Below are 27,886 nucleotides of genomic sequence, written 5' to 3'. Positions count from 1 at the left end.
GTTAGGACTCTGTGCTTTCACTACGAAGGATTCCTGGTCCAGGAGCTAAGATCTCATAAGCCACGCAGCACAGCACCGCCACCCCCCCCCCCCCCCCGCAAAAAAAAGAATTATTTATAAAGAACTGTGCTATTTCAAAAGGAGGCTGGGATATTGTTTGTGACCATTTTTTTTCCTGGTCTTCCCAAATGTTAGTCACAAAACTGAGTACCCTTTTGTTGGCCACTGTCCCTCAATATTTTTAGGATTAAACGAATACATTGCAATAGGTATCTCAGGATGAATATAATGAACCTATATAATCTTAGAAATCATTTAATACCAGATTTTGTTTTTCCAACACAACCAAAAGTTTTATTAAATAAAATTTTATTGTCTACTGTTTACACTCATGTTGCTGCTATAAAGTACAGCAACATACACAGATTCCTAGCATGAATTACTCATTGTTCACCCCCACTGAACTACAGACATTGCTTGAGAATTAGATCTTTGCTTTAGGGATTAAAAAAAAAAATTGGGGCATAGTATCTTGAAGAGTATTCTCAAATGACGTGTTGGAATTCGAAAGCATAGCCAATACAGTAAAACAGCACTGACTGTGCTGTCCCTGGGAGGAAAGGGGACTGGAAAACAGGCAGAGTAATTATAAGCAGTTGTTTCTGGTGACAGACTTGACTCTGAAAGCTTGATTCTGCTCATCTGGGCTATGGCTGCTTTGAGGAGGAACACATAAAATGGGGGGAGGGTGGGAATGTGGATACTATGAGTTTAAAAAGTATAAAAAGTAATTATATCTAAAATATAGATTAGACATAAATGATCCAGAACTCATTAAATAAGCTCAAAAATACTGGAAAGTGGCAATTTGAACTACATTTATTTTTAAACAAGTGGGGGGAATACTGAGTGTCTTGAATGTTGTATGCAAAACTGATCCACGTCACCATCTCACCGTCACAACCGAACATGGCAAGGCAGGTACATTGGTTTCCAGCATCACAGGCAACACTGCATGTAGTTTTTTTAATGAATAATGTAAACTTTAGTGTTAAGGCAGCTGGTACTAATGCTGCACACAGGCTTAGCTCCGTGCCCATTTCAGGAATGAGACGGTCAACACTTGAAAACAAACTGTGAGAGAAGAAAAGGGGAGCCAGCATTATCTGACAAAAACAATGAGTCAAAATATTTTCCCTTTCACACACACAAAAAGAAATACTGGAACATTTAGAAAAACAAAGCACCCATCCCGCCAACTTCGGCCTGTTCCTTAACAAATATTTCAAAATACTGATAAATAATGGTGACTGCAAGCAGAATTCCAGTGCCCGAGCCAATGGCCCCGAGGAAGTCGGCCAACACCGACAGGGCGCCGATGCACAAGCCCCCAAACGCAGCCGCCGTGGGGATGTACCTGCAAGACAAAACCCCGAGTCAGGCAGGGGAGGCCCGCGGGAAGGGGCAGCAGGAAGCAGCAGTTACAGGCGGAAGAAAATTAAACTAACGCGCCAGGGAACTGTCCGCAGTACTGACGGTTCGTCCAGGGCTGTGCACAGTTACGTGTTAATTAAAATGATGAAAGGAATGATCTGACTCCCTGATTTCAAGAAACCAGTTAATAGCCAAGAAAGGCAATACATGATTTTTACAGCAAGAAGAGGAGAATCCTCAACTGTGATTTAAGTATTAGAATGTTTAATATTGTTTGTAAGTGGGTAACCTTTAGCTCCCTCTTGTAGGAGTAAATATCAAAATGCTTTCTAAGTATCAAATTTATGTGACAAGATTTGGATGACCCTATTCAACAATAATTCAACCTCGGCCACATGTTCATGTTAGTATCACCTGGAGAACTGTTCAAAATAATGGGATTGTATTTAAAATACTCCAGAGGGGAAAAAAAGATGGGGGCAAGGGACCATGGACGGGAAAGACAGTAGATGAAACAAGAATGGGAGAAGGATAATGACTAAAGCTGGATACAGTTGGACGCAGGGGATCATTATACCACTCTGCAATCTATTCCATGTTGTAAATAAATGAAAAGTTTAAAATACCAATGCCTTTTCAACAAATGGTTCTGGAACACTTGGCTATCTATATGGAAAAGAAGGAATCTGGACCCCTATCTCACATGAAACAAAAATGAGCTCAGAGTGGTCACAGACCTAAACATAAGAGGATTAATCTTTGTGACCCTGGCTTCTTAGATACAACCAAAAGCGGCACAAAGAAACCAAAGAAGAAATAGAAAAACTGAACATCAAAATTTAAAATTTGTGCATCAAAGGACACCATCAAGAAAGTGAAAAGACAACCCACAGAATGGGACAAAATATTTGCAAATCATTTTCCTGATACGATACATCCAAAATATTTTTAACCTTATAAACAGTAACAAACAGACAACCCAATTAGAAATTTTAAAATGAGCAAAAGAAGAGACATTTCTCCAAAGAACATATTCGAATGGCTAATTAACATATGAAAAGATGCTTAACATCATTATTCATCAGGGAGAAGCAAATCAAAACCACAGTGAGGGCTTCCCTGGTGGCGCAGTGGCTGAGAGTCCGCCTGCCGATGCAGGGGACGCGGGTTCGTGCCCCGGTCCGGGAGGATCCCGCATGCCGCGGGGCGGCTGGGCCCGTGAGCCATGGCCGCTGAGCCTGCGCGTCCGGAGCCTGTGCTCCGCAACGGGAGAGGCCACAACAGTGAGAGGCCGCGTACCGCAAAAAAAAAAAAAAAAAAAAAAAACCACCACAATGAAAAGGGAAAAACAATGAGATACCACTTCATACCAACTAGGTTGCTAAAATCAAAACAAGAATTCGTGCTGGTGAGGACGCGCAGCAGCTCCAGACACTGCACCGGGATGCAGCTGGGGCAGCTGCTCTGGAGAAGGGTCTGGCAGTTCCTCAACACGTTCAACACAGTTACTACCCAACCCAACAGTTCCACTCTGAGAGAAATGAAAACATGTCCACACAAAACCTGAACAACTGTGTTCAAAACGGCATTATTCATGACAGCCAAAAAGTGGAAACAACTAAAATTTCCATCAACTGATGAACAGACAAAACGTGGTACATCCATACAAGGGAATATTATTCACAAATAATGAATGAACCCCAAAAACATGCTACGTGAAAAAGATAGTCACAAAGGATCACATATAACTCCATTTATATGAAATGTCCAGAACAGGCAAATCTACAGATACTAGATAAAAAGCCTAAGGCTGGGAGGTGGGAGGGTGGGTAGGAATGGAGAATAACTAATAGGTACAAGGTTCCTTTCCAGGTGATGAAAATGTTTTAAAAATTATATTGTAATGATTACACACTCAGAATATACTAAAAACAAACCAAAAAGCAAAACCACACTAAACTGTATATTTCAAATGAGTAAATTACATGATATGTGAATTATATCTCAATAAACTGTTATCAAGAAACAAAAAACTGATGCCTGGGACCCACCGCAGACCAAATAAATCACAATTCCTAGAGGCAGGATATCAGTATTTTTTAAAAGCTCCCAGGTGATTTTAAGTGCAGCCGGACGAGGACCTCTGACCTTACAGCATTTTAACACTGGGCTGAGCGGTGAAGGGAACATAATTTCAATTAAAATAATAATTTAGGTGTCAATTCTGATGTGGAGAACAATTCACTTTTGTGTTAAATTTTGGTTCTTTTGTGTTAAGTAGAAGAAAAATGCTTCAAATATGAATTTAAATAACATCTGAGAACAAACGATAGATTGAAAAACCAAGAACTCGTGTGTGTATGTAACACACATTCTCTCTCCTATCAAAGACTGAGTCTAATGGCCTTCCTTACCTATTAAGCTCATGAACCATAGAGGTATCCCTGTGGCCCCTCATTACCATTTGCTGTTCTTTAAGCTGTTTAGCTACCTGCGAAGAGAAAAACAACTTTTAAAATCCAACTCTATTTCACTGTTTACTACTAGGTTCTGTGTGAAGTGCTCTCCACAGAAAATACAGGAAGACTGTCATATCATAATATTCCCTGAGGCTACAATGCTGCACAACCACATTATCCATACCTTAAGCCAGGGTTTCTCAATCTTTCCTTAATTATCACTTCCTTAAAGAGAAATTAAATACTAAGGAATAAGACTTTGTGGGGTAGGGTTGAGCTTTGGATGGTCACAAACCATTGTAAAATCTAAGAATTTTTCACTTTCCAGGAACTACCTGTAGTTTTTAACTCCCTGGGCATGACATTACCTCATTAAGAATGTATGAATTTGAGTTTAAATTACAAAAGTAATTAAGTGTATCAATTACCATTTGACACCTAAAAATTATGAATTTTTTTTTCATTTTCAAATAAACCAAATACTTACATCTTTGGCTGAGGAACCAGACACCTCTATCCACGTCTTAGAAAAGAATGCACATGATCCCAACATGAAGATGATATAAACAACCACATGGACAGGATCCTCAAATATGGCGCCCATGGACTCAGGAGGAGAAAGGTAGTAACAAAGGCCCCCCACTGGGTAAGAACGAGCAGGTCCTCCCCCACTAACGTCCTATAGAACAAAAATAAAAAGCACAAATGGTCACGTTTCTGTGCCTTTTCAAACTCCTCAAAAATTATGACGATGTTTTAAGCTCAAAGCACCTACAGCTAATGATTCTATGTAACTTAAAGGATTTACTTTTGTGTCTTCACTCTTATAAAATGATATAGTGAGTAAAAAACAATTACTTAGTGAATGTCTATTACATAAAAGACATTGTGAATAGATTAACAGAAGAGCAATTTTTTTAAATTATAATACTTCTACAAGAATCTTCCTTCTCTTCCTGAAGACAGGAATAGATCACATCGATCTCTGATAACATTTAGAGTCAGAAATTTTCTGAACTATGTAAGAGTACATACATATTCTTTCACTTCAAGGTATGCTATTAAGAATGCAATCAACTGAAATATTAACAGAAGACTAACGACTCACTGCCTAAACTTTATATGATTTGTATATCGTAAAGAGTAGTCTTTTAATAAGCATAACGGGATTTTTTTATCCACAGAAACATTTAAGAATTTTTATAGTAAAAGAACTGGGAATAGCATGTATTTGCTCATATTAAATAAAAGTTCTGGGCATAGAGGGTGGGAAAGCAATATTTGGATGCAATGATTAAAATGTCTGGTTCCTGAATTTACAATTTCCAAATGATTCATTTACTGTGCCCCTAGAATCATTGATTCCAAATCAAAAGCCCTGACAAATTAAACTTCCCAATAGCTCTCTCACTTAAAAAAAAATCTCATTAAGATCACAACACAATCTATACAATCACTCATTGCATTTATTACTGTGAAATTATCATAATAATAATGACTGCCAGACTATTAGCTCATGAGGGGAGGGACAGTCCCTCCCCTCACCACAGGCAATCCAATTTCTGTTAAATGAATGGAAAAGGAGTCCAGCGGACCCTTGAACAACGAGGGGGTTAGGGCACCGACCCTCCATGAAGTTGAAATCCACATATAAGTTATTGTTACTCTTCTGCGTACACGGCTCCTCCGTATCCGCAGTTCTGCATCGCAGGATTCAACCCGCTGCAGACTGTGCAGTACTAAAGTGTTTACTACTGAAAAAAACCTGCGTCTAAATGAACCTGTACAGCTCAAACCCATGTTCAAGGGCCAACTGTTCCGGATAAAGGGAATCATACTTCCTTCAACTGCCTTTCAAGAATTACTGTCTCATCCTATTAAACTTTACATTTTAAAAAATGGCCTTCAGTAAAAGCAGAAAGATACGTCACTACAACTTAAAATACAAAAGGTAGCACATTAAGACAAATGCATAGAATAAGCACCGTGTTTCAGGAATGACTGTAAAAAAATAATTCTTTGGGGAAAACAAATTCTAGAATTACATATTCTGAAAATAAATGCTCTTACTCTTCTCTAATTCTGTAGTTTTAAGGGGGAAAAAATACTCCTTGGTCAGGTGAAAATTTAAACCAGTCAAAATTCAATCCTGGACTTCCCTGGTGGCCCAGTGGTTAAGAATCTGCCTGCCAATGCATGGGAGACGGGTTTGATCCCTGGTCCGGGAAGATCCCACATGCCGTGAAGCAACTAAGCCCATGCACCACAACGACTAAGCCTGCGCTCTAGAGTTCACACGCCGCAACTACTGAAGCCCACACACTCTAGGGCCCACGAGCTGCAACTACTGAGCCACGTGCTTCAACTACTGAAGCCAGTGCGCCTAGAGGCCGGGCTCCGCAATGAGAAGCCCGCGCACCTCAACTAGAGAAAGCCCATCCCACGCACAGCAAAGAAGACCCAACGCAGCCAAAAAAAAAAAAATTCAATCCTACAATAACTCACACCTCAATCACAATGTGGCTGTTTTGCTTTAGGAGCTATGATGAAAATCTAAAAGAGGAAGGCAGAATTTACTGGATTCCATTTCCAGCAACTGTTCTCTCTTCAATATAGTTATTACGTGCCTTTCTTATTTACTGCCATTTGGGCCATAAAAAATGGCAGGGGAGGCAGGAGAGGATGATTTCATTATCCTATATAATCAGCAAATAGCTTCTTTGAAAAAAACATTATTCTAGACAATAGTGGAATAAGATTACAAAACAGGGAATCACTTTTATAAGAGCAGCTGTGATTTTAACCTAAAAGGTCACTCAAACAAGATGTGAAAATGCTCCCTAGACGTAAAATAGTACAAAGTACTCGGCCAATCTTAGTTTTACAATGCTTACAGTTTTACAACCCTTCCAAATAAATGATAAACTGTGCTACAGGTAAATGAATCTGGAAATGTTATATATAGTAACTGCTTCAATTATGGCTCATCTCTTTCAGTTAAAATATAAGCATGAAATGCAAATTACAATAAATTTGAATACTTAGAATAAATAATGAAATACTCACAGCCCACTGTCCTAGTAAATTTACTAAAAAGTTGCCACTAAATCGAACTGACAGCATCTGGGAAATAACATACAGGTTGGAAACCAGGGCCGACTGCAGGATGATGGGGATGTTGGAGGTGTAGAAGAGCTTGATGGGGTAGCTGCTGTACTGCCCTCGGTACCGGGCCGACTTAATGGGCAGGTCCACACGAAATCCCTGAAAAAGGAAGCTTAGGAGTAAGGCAGAGGGGCTGCACGCACCACGGCTCCAGACGAGGCAAACAGTCACAGGAGGGACTACGCAAAGACAATGCTAACAAACTTTCCCTTCCACAGAGACACACAGAAATAGAAATCCTTTTCTATTGCATAATGGCTAATATTTTGCACCTCAGAATCTAAACGATGGAATTATTTGCCTAACTAGATTTTGAAACACTGACTTAGCTGCTAACGTTTCAAATGGTATTCTCCTCTTTAAGAGCAAAATAAAAATCCACACTCAACTTCAGCAAAGAAAGTATACTTACCTGAAAATATATAACAACAGCAAACACGAAAACTGTAGCAATGAGGTTCATGAGATTGGGTAAATTCTGACGATAGAAAGCCTCCCTTAGAGCTCGAACTTTGTCTGTCCTGGTGGCCAGTAAATGAAAGAGAGCTATGACTGCACCCTCAAACTCGGTACCTGATAAATCAAGATAGAAATCGGCTGTAGCTTCATTACCCAAAGTTGTCCCAAAAGTCAAAACAAATAACCTTGAAGCTCCAGTAAAAGGCAGAAAATATGAGTCAAAATAATTCATCTATGTTTATGATACAGCCATGTGTGGAGCTTCTAAAAAATATTTACATCATTGAGGCAAATATGTCTTTTTTTTTTCTTAAATCTGAAGTTTTCTCAAGAGACTATTCTTGATGAAAACAGACAAAGTAGAATAAACCAAAGCAAATATTTAGTTCATAATGATTTGCCTCACCTTCACTTTAGGGAAGGGAAAAGAACATTCGGAGGTGGGGTGGGGGGAGATGGGGAAAAGAAGCAGCAAAGCAGAATAAAGATGTCAGAGTTGAAAGACAGACATTACTCTACCAAGCTGGCCTTTAATTCATTTTACTAAGTATGTTAATAAACCATCACCGCTATTTTCTTAAGGCTGGGACCAGGTTAGATGTTAACCATTACAAATCCTGGATGGCATTTGAGAGAAGTGGAGATGGGTAAGGGGAAACACAATGAAATATTTCATAATTTAGGTGCTATTACAAAGCCAAGGAGAACAGCAGCAAAAGTACTAGTACTCCCTGATGATGCAATAAATAACTTTTTTAAAATCTGAAATCCACTACCTTTTTATCCCTCTGGGAATGCTGAAATCAGTCAAAATCAATGACTTCTGCAACAATGGCTGAGGCCAATAAAATTTTTTAAATGTTTGCAACCCCTGAAATTTTAAATGAGCAGAGGCTAAATTTTAGATACGATTCTTTCTGAAGCAACAGTTCATACTCCACCAATCTCTGCTTCTCAGCTTTGGAACACCTGACATCCGCCGTTGCCTGGGACAGCAAACCAGGGCGTCTGTCGGCACGTCCTGCTCCACCACCTCGTGCTCCTCTCAGCACACACCCGGCCAAACCCGTGCAGTTGCGTCCCTGTGCGTTGTACCTCTGCCAGTGTTAATGGTAGTGGGACTAAAGGCCTTCCAGACAATGGTTTCACAGATGTTGGTGGCAATAAAGAGGGAAATCCCAGACCCCAAGCCGTAACCCTTCTGTAGCAGCTCATCTAACAGCAGCACAATCAAACCAGCAACAAACAACTGTGGGGAAAGAAATGCAAGTAAGCTGAAGCAAGAATAAACTCAGAAAGGGGCAGTGAACACCACTGACTACTTTCAAAGAACAGGCATTTTCAACACTAAAACCTAGGTGATGCAGTATCACTATTATGACACCCTGCATCTAACCCGATTTAGTTTCATCAGAAGCCAATTCTGCAAATGAGAGGACTGGAAATGTTGTTACATTATAAAGCAGACATTTTGACTTTTAAAATATATTTATATTTCTCTTATAATGTTTAAATAAGGCCTATTGAAAAGCACCCTAAAACAAAAATGTTCACAGTTGTAGCATTTATGACAGCAAGAAACTGAAAAGCATTCCAAATAGCTTCAAGTAAGTAAAAGACCAAATGAATTATGATACAGTAACAAGATGCAATTTTATAGGCCATTAAAGGAAAAGCATGTGAACTATGCTGATACATTTTTAAGTATTATAGATTTTATATATGTGTATTATATATAATATAAAATATACAATAGAATAAGTCAAAAAGTAGAGCACAAATATGTACACAGATTATAACAATGTAAAAATGCATTCAATACATACAGTGACAAAAACTTAATGTAAATCTGAAAACAAGCGTTCACCAGGTTCTTAAGTTCATGATTTTTTTTTTTTAAAAAGAAAGCATACTAACTTTATGTGAAATTGAAAATTCTTAATTTTCCTCTTGGAGAAAACATCAGTAAAAGTATATATCAATTAGAAATAATCTATAGCTTTGCAAGTGACCTCTTTGGTCATGTGACTCCTTCCCCACACTTCAGTAACCTAATCAAGGGGGGAGGAAAATGTGCTTCTAGGCCCCCAATCTCACACCTGTCCCCACTTCAAAGACACCCTTCCTACAGACGTGAGGAGATGCCCCTTCCATTCGTCCCAGCTCTGAAGCCTCCCACCCTCGTTCCTTACTCAGTTCACCCAATATCCCTGTTAAGAAAGAGAAAACTACAATACACCGTTTGAAGCATGCTTACCTTACAGTGTTTTTCTCTTTTCCTTAACTGTCATTTCAATGGCTGTACAGAGCCTAACTTGTCTGTTTACAATCTTTAAGTTTGAATTTCAATGGACTGTAAAAAACGTAAAATTCTCAAAACTTCTAGGAGAGCTCACAAATTCTTTACTGTTTGAAAACCAAGTTTACCAATTTGACAAGATAAAAGACAAGTTAGGACTTAACTACTAGATTTTATTTTGACCACAGTTATGTAACAAGTACATACTCCCCCATCAGAAATACAGAAGCCCACCCTCTACAGGGCATGATAGCTGTCCACAAACCATCAGCCAACCAGACAGTGTTATCATGGACTTCTAATTAAATGACCGTCCAAGGTCACACAGGCAGCTCTGAAACAACGATAATTCTCCAAACCCCTGTTCACACCAATGTCCATCAGACTAGAGGGTGATTCATTTATATCTGGTAAAAATCAAACTCGTGCTTCTCTAACTGGACAAAGGAATTACAGAGAAACCTAAATGAGAAATGGTTTCTATAACTAAAGGAATAAAAGATGGTAAAAAGTATGCATGCCTATGCGGGGAATAAGAAATCAGAAACTGACAGCATCTCATTGACTAGAACAGTTGATTAAAAAAACTGAATACTAATTGCATGCTCTTCTAGAATGTTCAATACATATGAATCTCTAAAGTATGTATAAAAATAAAACTTTAACATTTCAACCTTGCTCACGCGTGCACACACACACACACACAACTCAGTTTGACAAAATAATACTTACCTCTACTATGTGCCATGCACACTGATACTCTCTACTCTTTTTAAAAATTTTAATCAAGACCCACTATTTAGATTCCAAAACTCACTAGTGGAAAAACAGTGACCATGTGAATGAAACAAGAATAATTAAGGTGAGAAATACCTTACATGCATGCAAACAGTTTTCAAAATCTCTAGGTGGAAACACACTGATCTAATCACATCTCTTTAGCAAATCTACACATTTTCAATGTTAGCAAAGCCTTAAAAAGACGCAATGGGTCACTACCCACCTATGATCAAATGTGAAAAATTTCTCTATACATTAACACTAGAAGGATTAACCACAAGACAAATATTTGTGCACCACAATTTATGTAAACAACTTAGTATATACCCACTTCACTTGTTTCGTTCCAGGAATTTAACTATTCCTTGATTTCTGGTACTGAAAAAAAATTAAAATAGCTTAACTCCATTTTTTATCAATTCAAATTCATAGCTGACTTCATAAGAAGTCAATACTCTCACTAACTAACCCAGAACTGGTCAGCTGAGGTTCCGTAAGAATATAAATACGCCCTTACTAAAATACTAGAAAAATTTTACTGATGCATAATGTTCTAAGAGCTAGATGCCAATTTTGAGTGTCTTTTAGAAAGCAGGGTTATTCTAACTATGGGTCATAAAGCAAATACTGTAAAGAAACAAAATAAGGCAAAAATTGGTGTATCAGTATGCTCACACCAAAGAACTGAAAGATACTAAAACCAGTTTTCAGAGGATCTTCTTTCCCATCCATTGCAACTCTTCTTCCTCTAATTACCCGGGGTTATAAATTTGCTAGTCAAGGTGTTTTTTATTTTTTTTTAATTTTCTTACTTTTTCTTTTTGGCCACACTACGCAGCCTGTGAAACTTCCCTGACCAGAGATCGAACCCGTGTCCCCTTCAGTGGAAGCACAGAGTCTTAACCACTGGACCACTAGGGAAGTCCCAAGGTGTTTTTTAAATGGAGAAATAATGACAAAGTTATCCTTTAAAGAAGTGTACCTTATACCAAATGGGAACTCATTGGGGCTCAGAAAACTACCTAATAGTCCATTAAAGATTCCTCCCCTGGTTAAAAGATGAAATATTTCCACTTCATTAGAAAAGCCCTGTGATATATGATATGTGTTAATGATGCCCAATAAATACCTCAACAATCGCATTCTCCTTGTTCTGAATCATACTCACTAAACAATCTTATTTCTATGATTTGTTTCCTATATAAGATTTCCTATTAAAAAAAAAAGATGGTCAAGCATGCCAATCCGAAATGGTCATATTTCTCAATGTATATATATACTAATAAACTGGTGTTTTAGTTTTATTTTAAACTATTTTTCTGACTTTGATCCTTTTGACCATTAAAAATATTTTTTTCCTAAATTAATCCTAATTTCGTAGAATGAATAAGAAGCATCTCCAAGATAACCAGGACTCTAGACGTTCAGTGTTTAACTTAAGCAAGCTTCTTTTCAAAATCCAGTAAATAACTATTATATAACTTAAGTACAGTCCATTCCTGGGTAACTTCTCTAAAAGATTTTTAAGGACTACATTACAGAAATATCTTGCAAACTTTACACATTTTAAGATACTTAGGAGAGGGAAAATCATGTTGGCCTTTAAAAATTCCACTCCAAAATATCAATTTAAAAAATCCACAGGATACATATATGTGTGTTTATATGGTATTTCACTTACTGTAAGATACTATTATTTGTAACGCTATTATGTGTGCCATTAAGAAAGAAAAAAATATTCAATTAAACTATGACACAATAACCTATTACAAATTTTTTATTTTCTACTTATAAAAAAGTTTAGACTTAGACATAGATGTTTATCATCTAACTTGCTCTTTCTGTGCCTCTGTTTATACACAATAACTCTTCATTTCAATAACAAATCACAGCAGACTGCTGGAAGACATTTTAAACAGCAGTTAAACTCAAAGACATGTTATATCAACAATGCATATAACCAAGTGATATAAGGACGATATAGACGGCTTTGACCAAGTTGACGTACACATGCAGGCAATGCCTACCATCACGACCGCCACCTGGCTGACCACACGTGTGACCGCATCAACTCTAAGAAAACATCCTGATTTCAGAGACATCAAAATGTGAAAAATGTGCATCTTAGAATCAGTGAAATACAGTTGATTGATCCATAATTCTTTATTAGACATCTACGGGGCTATTACAATAAATTTTAATTTTTAACACCAACACAACTTATACATGTCACTTCAATAAAGTAAGAAAGTGAGTATATCAATTACCTAAAGAATTGTTTCAAAAGAAAAAAAGGAACAAACTTTTTTGTTATCCATATGAAAAATTGGATTTCTTACCTGAATGATGATAAGGAGACAGATTCCAGCACCCATTTCAGCGGGATCCCCATACATGCCCGTCATAACATACACAATGGCTTGCCCAATGGTAATGATCATACCAAATACTGACAAAAATTGGGGGAAAAGGAATACACGCTTATAACCAAAGACAAAAAAGACTAGAAAAACATCTTTGCCACAAAATTCTCAAATTTGGAAAAGGCTCTTTATTAATTGTATTGATGCTCACGTTTCTGGGCTCCATTGAATAGGGCTCTATCTTTGGGTGTATCTCCAACTTCAATGATTTTGGCTCCAGCTAACAACTGCATAATCAAACCAGATGTTACAATTGGGGAGATACCCAATTCCATTAACGTTCCTGTAAAGGAAGGGGAAAAAAGTAAATAATCTTTACGATATCCAATGCAGATTAATTTAGAAGAGTCCCAGTCCTTAACTATGTCTATGAAATACATGTTAAATGTTAACAAGCAAATTTTCATTTCCTAAACATTAACTGCTAAAAAAAAACCCTCTCATTTATTAACACAACCTCACAACAATGCATTGAATCAAAATTACTATAAATACTACCAAAACGTAAATTTCTGTGAATTCTAAACTTAAATTGTTAAAGAAATCCTTTGAAAGAAATTGTCCAAGATTTCTGTCCAAATCACTATTTTAAAAATTTACACTAAACATTTTAACGCAGGATTTTAAAAGCCCAAGAATTAAATAACAAGTTAATAAAAAGATGACATTTAAGAATATCTGTGACTCTCCTAATTCAAAAAAAAATTATATATAAAGTCATCAAAATCAATGTTGTAGAATATTGAGTGGCATGAAAAATGTTAATGACATAGTAGATAGGAAAAATATTCAAAAATAGCATGTACAGTTTGATTGCATTTAATATTTAAGTGGAAAATCATTTCCTGTTATTTTAGTCTGGTTATCAAGATGTTTCTATTGTTAATAACTTATCTACAAAGCAGACTCACAGACATAGAGAACAGACTTGTGGTTGCCAAGGGGGAGGGTGTTGGGAGAGGGACGGATTGGGAGTTTGGGATTAGCAGATGCAAACTATTATATAGAAAATGGATAAACAACAAGGTCCTACTGTCTAGCACAGGGAACTATATTCAATATCCTGTGATTAAACCATAATGGAAACGAATATGAAAAAGAATGTATATATGTATAACTGAATCACTTTGCTGTACAGCGGAAATTAACACAACATTGTAAATCAACTATACTTGAATAAAATAAATTTTTTAAAAAGATGGCATCTTAAATGGATTCTTCATATTTTCTCAGATACTTCCTCAATGGTAAAAGATAAAAATATGTCTTATCATTAAAGCTAGTAGGCAGGTAGGTAGATTTCTTTTTATATCAAATCACCAAAATTTAAAACTGTCAAATGGATCTAGTCCGAAAATTAATCCAGTCAAGCCTTAATGAACATTTCATTTAGGAAATATGGCACTTCCACTCAGTAGGGAAAAGAAGGATAAATGGACCTTGGCAAATAACTGGCCATTTATAGAAAATTAAGCCTAGATTCCTTATCTCATGACTTACATTAAAATAAAGGCCACAAATTTAGAAAATATAACCATAAAAGACAAAATACAAAAGTACCAGAAGTGAGTATGCTTATAATCTTGGAAAAGAAAAAGCCTTTCTCTAACAAAATACATAAAGGCCACAAGCAAAAAGATGGACGATATGATTAGACACAACTATGAAACCTCCACGTGGCAAAAGACAGGATAATAGTTAAAAGAAAAATGTTCGAACACAAGTAACAAAGAGCTCGTATGTCTAAAGGGCAAAGAATTCTTACAAATGAATTTTAAAATGAACAAAACAGCAGTGAATAAGTCAGAGAAAGACAAATACTATATGATATCACTTATAAGTGCAATCTAAAAAATACAACAAACTAGTGAATATAACAAGAAGCGGGCTCACGGATACAGAGAACAAACTAGAGGTTACCAGTGGGGGTGGGCGGGGGCAATACAGGGTGCGGAGTGGGAGGTTAAAACTACTGGGTATAAGACAGCCTCAAGGGTGTGTTGTACAACACAGGGAATACAGGCCCCCCCCAAAAAATAGAAAAATAAAAAAGAGATAAATGGCATGGCCACTCCCAATAATGCTCTTTTCTCAGGAAAATACCAACAACATAGGAGGAAACCCCAGCACCCAAATCTGTACTGTGTAACCCTGAAACTGTAACCAAAGCTGGCTGGGTCTGGTGGAAATCCTGGTAATTTGTAATTCTGAACTTAGAACTGAAGAACCCAGGAGTTGTTGAAGCTAGATCACAAAGACAAGGTTCCCTGTCCCTGCTGCTGAGGTCTGAAAGCTGATTCTCTCTCCACAAGGCTTAGTTGTTCTACCTCCTCTTTGGGTTCCAAAAAATGACTAGTATCCTTCCAGTAAATTCCATTTTTGTGTTTAAACCAGTCAGTAATTTCCTATGACTTATAACAAGTCCACTCATAGAAGAAATACAAATATTCAATAAAAATATAAGATGATGTTCAATCTCACCAACACATAAAGAAATAGAAATTAAATAACAGATACCAATTTTTACCTGTCTAACACAAAGACTAAAGGACAAATATTATCCACTGTTGGAAGAGAAATAGTCATTCTCATACACCATAGCAGAGTGTGTAAAATAATTCAAAGCTTTTGGAAGACAATGTAACAATATCTATCAAAAATTTAAGTGTACATTCCTTATAAACAGTTAAACTTCTAGAAATTCATTCTATTAAAAACAGAAGTCATGGTAGCATTGATTATAATGATATAAAATTGGGAAAAAAACTACATGTATGACAGCAGATCCTACAGGCCTTGGGGTTATACCTAAAACACACTCCTTACTGCCTATAAGCCTCATAATCTGGCTCTTGGATTCATCTGCAGCATCATGTCCTACCACGTTTCCCCTTTCCTTTTTTCTTCCAATCACACCATCCTCCTCATTGTTCTTAGAACACATTAAGCATACTCGCACCTCAGGGCCTTTGCACTTGCCATTCCCTAGAAGGTTCCTCCCCCAGATCTTCACACAGCCTTCTCTCATGTCCTGCAGGTCTCTGCTCAAATGTCCCTTCGCCCTCCCAAGATACAGTTCATGTAGTCTACCTCCCCAAATAGAGTAACATAAACTCCACGACAACAGCATCACTGTCTTGATCACTGCTCTAATCTCAGCACCTAGCACAAAGCTCCACTCATAGGAAGAACTCAATAAATACCTGAATGAATGATTAAAGAAATCATGGCACATCCATATAATGGAATAGTATATGGCCATTCAATGAAATAGGTCATCCAAGATATTAAGTAAACACACCAAGTAGCACAATAGTTATATAGTAGATCTTATTTTTCAGTTTTTAAAAAAAGTATATAAATTCATATATATGAATATATATTCAGATAAAAGGTCTAAATGGTTATTCATCAATCTGTTGTCTTCCCAGGAGTTACCCCTGAGAAGCGAGACTTTCATTTTCAGCGTTATACAAATCTGAAACGTTGGTGCATTTTTTTTATAACAAACAAATGTTACTTTTTTGATGTAGGAAAAAACCCGCCCCCAAAGCCCCTCCTGATCCAGGCCCTCCCTATCTCTCAGCCTCACTGACCAGCATCCCCCACCCAAATCCCCGGCCTGCACCCCGTGTCCTCATGCCTGTGTGCTGTGACTCAGGCTTCCCTCTCCCGACGGTCCACAGGCTGAATTCCAACCCAAATGCTCTCCCAGCATGATCTCCTCCCTGGCACCGCAGATCAGTCTTTCAGTCCCATGAGAAACTCAAGAATACACTTCAGAGAGTCCAGGAAATCTGAGATTTTATGACAAATCTGCAGGTGTGAATGTATATGCATTTTTCTAGGGATAGTACAGATAAATTTAATTAGATTCTCAAAGAAAACATGACCCACAAAAGGATGGAGAACCAAAGGTCTAGACAATGCTAATCACTCCATTCTGTCGTAACTCTACTCTGTACATACTTCTATTATTACAATAAATACACAGTTTTGTAATTATCTTCATGTTTGTCTCTTCTCCTAGGCAATGAGTTTCTTTTACCATATACTGCCCCTCCCCATAGACATCAAAAAATAGTTGTTTCCACATTTTCACATCTATTTGATGTCAGTACTAGCATGGAGGCAAAAGAAAAGCAGCATATACCTCTGTTGGATGCAAGAATAACTCTCATCCAGTAGAAAGGATCTGCAGAATCTGATGACATGATTCCAAATAGTGGTATCTATAAGATTACATAAAATATTTTATAAAAATGTATTATATAAATTAAGTTTGAACTTAATTTATAATGCATTCACTTAATATTTGCAATACTTAAAAAAAACCCACTACTTCTCATGTTCAAGAACAAGACAAGCATACCTTGAAAGTTCTTTAATGAAAATAAAAACAATGGGAATCATTACTTACATTTCACTAGTGAATATTCCTATCAGTATGGAGATTTGTTGCACAACAATGTGAATATATGTAACACTACTGAACTGCACACTTAAAAATGGTTAAGTTGATAAATTTTATGTTTTTGCAATTTAAGAAAATGCTCCTAACAGTACAGGATATATCTACCACATCATAGAATAATCTTGGAAAGCTATAGGTACTAGTGACAGCCATGGCCATACTCCAAATGTAAGACTGAAGATGAGATATACAGTACAATACTATGCAGCCATTAAAAATTACACTATGGAAGAAAAAAATTACACTATGAAGCTTGTAACAGTATGAGGATGTGCTTATGTTGTAATATTAAGTATAAAACAATGGTTCTCAAACTGGGGCAACTTTGTCCCCCTAGGGGACATCTGGCAATACAGGACGACACTTTTGGTTGTCCCAACTTGAGGGGGGTGCTACTGGCATTAGTGGGTAGAGGTCAGAGATGCTGAACATCCTACAATGTATGGGACACTCCCCCACCACAAAGAATTATCCACCCTAAACTTCAGTGCCATTGTTGAGAAAACCTACTATAAAAAGAATGGTATGAAACTGTATAAATAAAGTAAAAGATCAACACTGTAAAAATATGCATAGAAGAAAAAACTAGGTGTAAATATTTTTAAAAATCTTGAACGTGATTATTCACAGATGGTGGCATTATTATTGATTTTTTTCTTTATTCTTTTCAGCATTTATCATATTTTCTATAATGAACACATATTACTTTTAAATCAGAAAAAAAAAAAAACACCTTAACTTCAGAAAGTTTCCTATTATTACGACCCATGTTTAGAACACAGCACTTGGCCATACCCCCTCCCTCACCATGTGGGAGAAAAATACACTTCCAATTTCAAAAGCCTTCCCTATATGAAGTTGATTTAAAAAAAAAAAAAAAAGTTCCAAAAGATGCTGTCAGCAATTTTAAAACAGGTCATCTGGTCAACCTAAACCTCTCTGGACATCTGAATATATTAGCTGGGTTAGCAAAAGCAAAAAGCACAATATTCGGTGTGCACCCTATAGATGCAAACACTCTTCAGCTAATGTGAGAGATGGGGAGAAAGGAAGTTACTGAATAAAAACCAATTAACACTACAGGATAGTCCATATCACAATATTCCCTAAGTAGGGGAGAGACCAATCAATCAAATTACTTTCCTTAATTGAGTCTCCTAGAGATAGCCATTACCTCCATGATTAGATGCTTTGCAGGATAACAAACAAGAAAGTCAGCCAACCATCCCTAAGTAATGGTATTCCCTCCATTCCCTTAGTCAACAGGATTAAACTCAGTGTCTAACTTTACTCCTCTTAGTAAATTCCATAGTTACAGGACTACATCCAACAAGGGCAGCAAAAGGAGCTATTTTCTATGCTTCTCAAAGTTGCAGACTTTCAGGCTTTGCCCTATATTACATAAAATAAACAGTTTCAACTTAACAAAATACAGTATACTCTTCAGAGAAACAAGTATTTCATGTTTAAATGGAAACCCTGAACCAATCAGATGGACAAATAGAAAATTAGTAGTAGGGATCTCCAAAGGCAGTGAAACCAAGCAAGATATTTCTGGGCTAAAATGGCAAGCTGTGATCAAGTTACAGAATTTCCCTCCCCAATACATAAGAAAACACATTTTTCAAAACATGTAAAATAGTAAAAGAATTTTAAAATCTAAAGGAAAAAAATCTATAAAGCAGCCAAACAAGAAAAAGAATCATAAACCTGATGGTCATGGGCGGGGAAAAAAACAACAGACAATTGAGGAACAGGAACTCAGCATGAAACTGCTCCAACAATCACAAAGGGAAGGCCACAGAATCCCCAGAATCCCTACAACACTCCAAATCTGGAGAAGAGCGGGCTGCACAGATATACTAATCTTTCCTGCCTCCTTTGGCAGCTGAGAGGAAATGGATGAGAGAAGCCAGGAACGGGGCTCTCTCTGGTGCAACTGACAATTACAGGGCTACACTGAGTCAGGAACTGGGGAGTGATCTGAGGTCAGTAATGGAATAAAGCCCTCCTCAGTCAGGTGGTGAGGACCCTCACAAGACACGTAACAAAAGTCTAGCAAGAGAGCAAAGCCCAGGTGGCATTTATGGCACTTCTCTCAGCTAATCTCACTGCACACCATTCCCTCAAGCTAAAAAAAACACTATAGAGAACACAAGACCTCAAACCCTTCAACTGTGGCTGGGAGGGGAAAACTGTGGCTCTCTCTGTTTGAGATTCAGTGGAAAGAGAATCAAGAAATCACCAGCCCTGGGCCAAACTGCCTAAGCGTGAGAAAGACAAAAAGGTACAGCTTGACAACCATGTAAACACATTACAGAAAAAAAAAAAATGAAGTAACATAAAATGCATAAATTAATTTATGGCATGAAACAATCATGAGAAATGTCACACTGGGGCTTCCCTGGTGGCGCAGTGGTTGAGAGTCCACCTGCCGATGCAGGGGACACGGGTTCGTGCCCCAGTGTGGGAAGATCCCATATGCCGCGGAGCGGCTGGGCCCGTGAGCCATGGCCACTAAGCCTGTGCATCCAGAGCCTGTGCTCTGCAACGGGAGAGGCCACAGCAGTGAGAGGTCCGCGTACTGCAAAAAAAAAATGAAAGAAAGAAAGAAAGGAAGGAAGGAAAGGAAGGGAGGAAGGAAAAGAAAAGAAAAAAAGAAAAAGAAAGAAAGAAAGAAAGGTAACTCAAGTTATGTTTTCTTCTTCTTGGGTTTTCTTGGGTTTCAGCTGCAAAGTTGCAAATATTTACTATCTGCCCTTTACAGAAAAAATGTTTGCAGACCCTTGGATTAGAAGATTCAATATTGTTAAGATGGTAATGCTCTCTAAATTGACCTATATATTCAAAGCAATAAAAATCATAATGCCAGGAGGCTTTCTTAAAGAAAATGACAAGTTGATTCTAAAATTCAGATGGAAATATGAGTGACCTAGAATAGACAAAATTATTTTGAAAAGAAAGAACAAAGTTGGATGACTTTTACAACCTAATTACCAGGCTCAGTTTAAAGCTACATTAATCAAAAGAGTTATGGTTTACCATAAGGATGGAATAAGATCAATGGAACAGAACTGAGAGTACAAAAATAGATCCATGCTTATATGGCTAACTGATTTTCAACAAAGATGCCAAAGTAATTCAATGGAGAAAGGAGAGCCTTTTCAACAACTGATTATGCATATAGAAAAAAATGAACCCTAACCTTACCTCACGCCATACACAAAAATTAACTTGGAATAGATCATAGACCAAAACATACAAGCTAAAACTGTAAAATATTTAGAAGAATACAGGAGAAAATCTTCACAACCTTAAAATAGGCAAACATTTCTTAGATAGGCAACAAAAACTATGAGCAATCAAAGAGAAAGATAAAATGAACTTCATCGAAATTAAAAACTTGTTCTTCAAAAGATATTGTTAAGAAAATGAAAGGCAAGCCATAGACTATGAGAAAATATTCACAATACATGTATCTGATGAAGGACTTGTATCCACAAAATATTTTAAAATGCATATAGGGGCTTCCCTGGTGGTGAAGTGGTTGGGAGTCCACCTGCCAATGCAGGGGACGCGGGTTCGCGCCCTGGTCCAGGAAGGTCCCACATGCCGCGCAGAGCGGCTGGGCCCGTGAGCCATGGCCGCTGAGCCTGCACGTCTGGAGCCTGTGCTCCGCGACGGGAGAGGCCACAACGGTGAGAGGCCCGCGTACCACAAAAAAAAAAAAAAAGAATAAAAATAAAATGCATATAATTCACGAATAAGACAAAAATGAAATTTTTTTTAATGGGCAAAATATTTGAGGAAAAAACACTTTACAAAAGATAAATACCCAATAGGCATATAAGAAAGCTGCTCAATATAATTCACCAGGGAAATACAACTTAAAACCTCACCATGGAGAAAAGAGAACCTTCCTACACTTTGATGGAAATGGAAAACAGGAGGGTCTTTAAAAAACTAAAAAGAGAGCTACCATAAAATCCAGCACTCTCGTTCCTAGGTATATGACCAGAGAAAACTCTAATTCAAAAAGATACATGCACCCCAATGTTGACAGCAGCATGATTTACAACAGCCAAGACATGGAAGCAACCTAAGTGTCCATCAGCAGGTGACTGGTTTAAGATGTGTGTGTTGGGGGTGGGGTGTATCAGCCATAAAAAGGAATGGAATATTGCCATTTGCAGCAACATGAATGGACCTAGACAATATTATACTTAGTGAATTAAGCAGAGAAAGACAAATATCATTTATATGTGGAATCTAAAAAATAACATAAATGAATCTATAAACAAAACAAACAGACTAACAGACATAGCAAATAAACTTTATGGTTACCAAAGGGGAAAGAGAGAGGGGGGAGGGATAAATCAGAAGTATGGGATTAACAGATACAAACTGCTATACATAAAATAGATAAACAACAAGGATTTAATGTATAGCAGAGAAAGCTATATTCAATATCTTATAATAACCTATAATGGAAAATAATCTGAAAAAATATATATATATATAACTGAATCACTTTGCTGTACACCTGAAACTAACACATTATAAATCAACTATACTTCAATTAAAATAAAAACAAAAAAAACCTCATCCATTAGAATGGCTAATATTAAAATGCTGAACAATATCAAGAATAAACAACGATGCAGAGCAACCAGAACTCCTATATGGCTGATGGGACCACTTGGAAAAGAGTTAGTTTCTCACAAAGTTGAACATACATTTACCATAAACCTTAGCAATTCTACTCATAGGTATTCACCCAAGAGAAATGAAAACAAATATCCACAGAAAGTCTTGTACGGGAATGTTCATAGCAACTTTGTTATAGCCAAAATCTGGAAACAACCCGAATGTCCAACAACAGGTGACAAGATGAACAAACTGTGATACAATCAACATGGATCCAATCAACACCATGGATGAATCTCAAAAAGCTGATGAAGAAGTTAGACACTGTATCACTCCATTTACATGAAATTCTAGAAAAGACAAATCAAATTATAGAAATAGCAGATCAGTGGTTGCTTGAGAATGGAGTGAGGTGGGAATTGACTAATAAAGAGTACAAGAAACATTCTGGAGTAACAGAAATGTTCTATACCCACTGAGATAGTAGGTATGTAGATGTATACATTTGTCAAAACTCTAAAATGTACACTTAAAAATGAGTATATTTTGCTGTACATAAATTATACCTTTAAAGAGTTGTTGTTGTTTTTTTAACGGAGGGGAGGGGAATTTCCAAGATGTTAAAATAAGATGATAGGAATATGGATGATCTTTCTTTTTTTCTACTTGTCTGTATTTTTCAAAAGTTCATTCTCCCTGACCACGCAAAAGAATTTTCAACAAAGTATAATAGTAAAATATTTTAATGATCAAATAGTTTCACTTTTCAAAAAAATATATTTGGCTTTTCCCCAGATTACGGACTTTCTTTGTTCTACTCCTTCCTCATGTAATTTTTTTAAACTTTGTTATATGTATATTGGTACCTTTCAAACCATCAAAGAACTTTACTTAAATTATCTAATTTAATCCTCACAATATAATAACCCTGTGACATGGGCAGGTCACATTTTATCCTCATTTTATGAACTTAATCTCTGTAAAATTTTACTAAAAAGCATCATTGAACTTTATTAATTTATAAACACAGAATATCCCTAGGATTCTAGAATTTGGCGTTTGGGGATTTTTTAATTAATACATACTACTTACAACATGATTAAAAGCAAACAAAGTGGAAAAATATTTGCCCTATATGTGTCAAAGATTTAATACTTTTATATATAAAAACCTGTCATAAATCAATTTTTTAAATCTCAAGAAAAAAATTGGTAAAGATCATTAACTGAAAAGTAAGGGGAAAAAAGAAAATATGTTCAAGCCCACTAGTAAACCAAAAGATATACACAGTAGAAGAAGATAACCATTTTCACTATCAACTCAGATTAAAATGATGATGCTCCTATTTACAAAAGCAATCTAAATGTCCACTGACAGATGAATGGATAAAGAAGATGTGGTGTGTGCGTATGTAGATTATATACACACACACACATATATATGAACATATACATACACATATATACTATGGAACATTACCCAGCCATAAAAAAGAATGAAATGATGCCATCTGCAGCAACATGGATGGACACAGAGATTATCATACTAAGTGAAGTCAGAGAGAGAAAGACAAATACCATATGATATCACTTATATGTGGAATCTAAAATATAACACAAATGAACTTATTTATGAAACAGAAACAGACTCACAGATATAGAGAACAGACCTGTGGTTGCCAAGGGCGGGGGGAGAGGATGGATTGGGAGGCTGGGGTTAGCAGATACAAACTATTATATACATAATGGATAAACAACAAGGTCCTACTGTATAGCACAGGGAACTATATTCAGTATCCTGTAATAAACCATAATGGAAAAGAATATGAAAAAATATATATGTATATGTATAATGAATCACTTTCCCATACAGCAGAAACTGAGATAACATTGTAAATCAACTACACTTCAATAAAAAATAATTTTTTAAAAATGATGATGCTCAAAATAATTCAGTATATTTACTATTTGAACTAAAATAAGTTTCTCAAATTCTAACCAACCAAGACCTTAGAATAACAGTACAGACATTTGTTTAATGTTTGGTTACATACCTGACAACATACTAAGAAGATGAAGAGAGTTATAGCAGTCCATAGTACCTTCTCTCTAAACTGGATCTGTCAAGAAAACAAAGAATGATCAGTCAAAACCAAGAAATAGCAAATATAAAGAAAAATCCATATTAAAGCTTAACCAGCATTCCCCATCATGACATGCTCCTATTATTTACTCTCAAAATACTCTCGCCCTAGTTAGTAGCAGCTAAAGCAAACAGCTGAACTTCTCAAACATCTTTCTTTACTTTTTTGAGAATTAAGTACAACTTAAATACAGGCTGGCCTCAAGGCATTGTACCTCATTAACTGAGACTGAAAAGGATGAAAAGACACAGATCTAATATGCACACATTTCAGTTAACACTGTATTGTGCAAAGCTAGGACTGCCTGTAATATTATTCTGTGAATGTTTCATAGAATACGAAAAGCTAAAGTTTCTTGGGATGCCTTACATGTAACTGGAACAACTATTTTTATAACCTCAAAGCAATAAAAAAAGAAATATACTTCTAAATAAAACAGTAAGTTTAACAGAAGTCTTACTTAGCTCTTTTTAGTCCCTATTCTGGATAGTTCCATGCAAAATTGAACATACAGTAAAAGAGGAATGTCTGGGAACTGACCAGTTTGGGATTAACAGTATTTCTGGAATTGAAATGCCTCACTTCCAAAAGCGTACAATGATGGAAGAACAATTAGATGTGGTCAATATCTTCTGAATGCATTTCTGTGATTTTTTTCTTTGCACTGAACGAATCAAGAAATGGGAGGTATATACCTGCACAGTTGCAATCCATTTATGTGAAACAGTTGTACTCATCAAAACTGACCCAACAGACTGGGTCATTCCTAGTGCGGTAAACCACAATGGACAGGAGAATACTATATCTTATAACACACAGACCAAAGAAACAATTGGTTTGGAAATGCTACAACTTAAAGAACAGTCATTTTTGAAACCATGAGATAAACTAGATTTAAAAGGTCTACACTAGTTTTATCCACTTTGTGCCTCTTGCAAGGAGAAGAAACAGGTAACATTTTTCCAATTACAACCAGAAAAAGGTTGCGGAATATAAATCAATCTAGATAGTTTAACAGAATAAGTCATTCAGATACCCTCTATATTACTAAAATATTATACTTACTTTCCTTTCAGGTTTCTGAATTTCTGGTAGAACTGCACAGAAAGGTTTGATAACTTCTAAAAATTTGACTGTTAAAAAATTAAAAAAAGAATAAATGTCCCTATTACAAAGTTTTTAAAAAGAGATGTATCTTTTCACAGAATCAAATCAAATGTTTTCTTTTAACGGCAATCCATCCCATCCACACCCCCCAAAATGAATTAATCATAATGCTCTCCATTTCAAATACATAAGGGAAGAGAAATAATTCACGGGACAAAGGAGCCCAAAGGGTTTAAGGGCTGGTCAGCAGAAGCAAAGTAATACAAGTATCCTTGTACCACAATCTTGCTTCCTCATGCTTGAATCCCACCTCTTTTATATATACAGAAAAGGAATAATTCAGTGAGCACCACTACATCAAAAAGAGCAAATGGGGCTTCCCTGGTGGCGCAGTGGTTGAGAGTCCGCCTGCCGATACAGGGGACACGGGTTCGTGCCCCGGTCTGGGAAGATCCCACATGCCGCGGAGCGGCTGGGCCCGTGAGCCATGGCCGCTGAGCCTGCGCGTCCGGAGCCTGTGCTCCGCAACGGGAGAGGCCACAGAAGTGAGAGGTCCGCGTACCGCAAAAAAAAAGCAAATGCAGTGTACTCACAAGACCATGCATTACAGAAGGAAATAGGACATATCAGAGAAGGAAAGTACAACAGGAAATGGACTGTAACTGCAGGACTGACTTAATTTGGGACTGAAAAATGCTGAAATGCATAAATGAGAAAGATCAAGGAACAACCTTCTATAGGTAGGTTTTCAAAGTACTGTATACAATCTCTACTTCATTTCACTAAGTCGCTATTCATGGCTTGGTCGCTCTCCCACAAAAGGATCTCAAAGTACTTGTGTATGTACAATCATCAGCCCAGAGAATGACAACTACATTTCATTAGGAAGTACTGTTTTCCCAGACAACTCATAATATTGAAAAGATAAACCAAGGTTCTTTAAGGATAGGCACTCTCTTCTGGCACGGCTAAAGTCAAACTCCTGCCAAAGAACTGAAGGATGAAGATGATAATCTCTCAGTCTTTGCGAGCCTCTATAATGTACAGAAACACAAAAAGCCACAACTAGGTATTAGTAATGATCATCTTCCCTTACAAACACTGGATTCCGTATATATGAACATCAGGATATTATTTTTAAACTGACAAGGGTAATTACACTTCAGGAGTTAGCCAAAAGTTGACCACACTATATATTTTTTTCTTTTTTTAAAATTTATTTTATTGAAGTATAGTTGATCTGACTATACTATCTTTTTATAAAACCTCTCAAAATGATGGCAGCCACTGATGTTTGACAGAATTCAGAAATTCTCATGGGCAGATGTTTGTTACCCAAGCACCATTTCAGACGATTTGGAAGGCAAATCTGCATTATGAAAGTGTTCATCTCTAATGTAAAACCAATGTCAATCACATCGGGAAACTTCCTAGAACCCCTTTACCCCTTTTCCTTCCCACTTCCACCCAAGCTACCCTCCCTGATCTCTTGGCTTACGATTACCTGTGTTGGAGTATTTATGTAAAAAGCAATGCTTTTTTGTCTGCCATTTGTCTGTTCTTGTGCTGCAGAATTTGACCCATTATACTGCTAATTCAAGACCAAGGGTCTCCTCTACTTCCTTTCCAGCTTCCCCCAAATGTCCACTAGTTAGCTAGCTGGCCAGTGGATGCACAGCTTGGGTTTGCGGGAATCCACTCATAAACAGTCACCCCAACAGCTATGTAAGTATATCTGTGAAGGTTCCTGGTGTTGAGGGTTTGGGAGAGGGCCCTCAAAAGATCCCCATTATGCAAGGCCTTGTCCCTAAGGCTTACACAACCTGAGACACGCTGGGTTTTCAGTACACGCTACAGAATGACTGAAATGAAAATTTTAAAGAAAACTTTATGCCACCAATCGCCTCCTTTCCTCCCCGAAACTAAACGCCATGCATCACTTTTTAAAAAATGAAACAAGTCAGGGACCTTCATTCATCACAACTAACATGCCAAGGAACGGTGATTTGGGACTAAAAATATAAGTTCCCTAAGCTCCTGAAAAATTAAAAGTGGTCCAGGTTTCCTCTGGTTCCCTAACTCCCCGCCCCCAAAGCCAATGGCCTCTCCGCGCCGTGCGCCGCTCCTCGCCACCCACCGAGATGCGCAGACCCCGGACCTCCGGGTCCCGGCCCCGCAGCCGGCCCGGGCGAGGCCTCGCATGGCTGGAGGAGCCTCTGCGGAGGCCCCCGGCTCGAGCCCTCCTCAGCGGCCCGGCGCAGCCCGCACCTCCCCGGCCCGCGGGCTAAGCGACCCCGGGCGGTCGCCTGCCCCACCGCCCGCGGCCCGTCGGCGCCCGCGCCCCCGGCGAGGGCCTCGCCGCCGCTACTCACTGCCCATGGCGGCGGCTAGAGCGGCCCGGCGGGGCCCTGCGACCTCGGCGCGGCCTTCGCTCGGGTCCCGCGGCTCGGGCCTCCGCGCCCGCTCCCGACGCGCTGCGGCCCGCCCTGCGCAGGC

At 37.7% G+C, this 27,886-nt stretch overlaps 1 protein-coding gene across 4 annotated transcripts; it reads right to left on the bottom strand.

Annotated features, from left to right (window-relative positions):
- Window positions 1–352: 352 nt before the first annotated feature.
- SEC61A2 (SEC61 translocon subunit alpha 2) lies at window positions 353–27,886 on the bottom strand. 4 transcript variants are annotated; one of them, XM_067030285.1, is made up of 12 exons: window positions 27,763–27,882; window positions 25,349–25,416; window positions 24,194–24,259; window positions 17,173–17,251; window positions 13,171–13,302; window positions 12,936–13,045; window positions 8,613–8,766; window positions 7,471–7,631; window positions 6,960–7,157; window positions 4,381–4,572; window positions 3,849–3,925; window positions 353–1,134 (listed from the first exon to the last, which is right to left on the bottom strand). In XM_067030285.1, the coding sequence occupies exons 1-12, from the start codon at window positions 27,767–27,769 to the stop codon at window positions 810–812; spliced, it is 1,569 nt and encodes a 522-aa protein (XP_066886386.1). In that variant the 5' UTR covers window positions 27,770–27,882; the 3' UTR covers window positions 353–809. The 4 variants fall into 4 exon arrangements, with proteins under 4 accessions (XP_066886386.1, XP_066886387.1, XP_058912689.1 ...); XM_059056706.2 differs by having other exon boundaries at window positions 862–1,417; window positions 27,763–27,886; XM_067030286.1 differs by lacking the exon at window positions 17,173–17,251 and having other exon boundaries at window positions 27,763–27,879.

Source organism: Kogia breviceps, chromosome 3, assembly GCF_026419965.1.
Source record: "Kogia breviceps isolate mKogBre1 chromosome 3, mKogBre1 haplotype 1, whole genome shotgun sequence".
NCBI lineage: Eukaryota > Metazoa > Chordata > Mammalia > Artiodactyla > Physeteridae > Kogia > Kogia breviceps.
Note: the sequence above shows the minus strand (reverse complement) of the source record. Positions and strands in the feature narration are given on the sequence as shown.

Excerpts from the sequence above, each read along its gene's own strand:
- SEC61A2 (XM_067030285.1), bottom strand. Across the intron at positions 24,260-25,348 it reads TTCAGAAACCTGAAAGGAAA|ATCCAGTTTAGAGAGAAGGT; the intron begins GTAAGTATAATA and ends TTTTCTTGACAG. Across the intron at positions 3,926-4,380 it reads CTGGTTCCTCAGCCAAAGAT|GTAGCTAAACAGCTTAAAGA; the intron begins GTAAGTATTTGG and ends TTCTCTTCGCAG.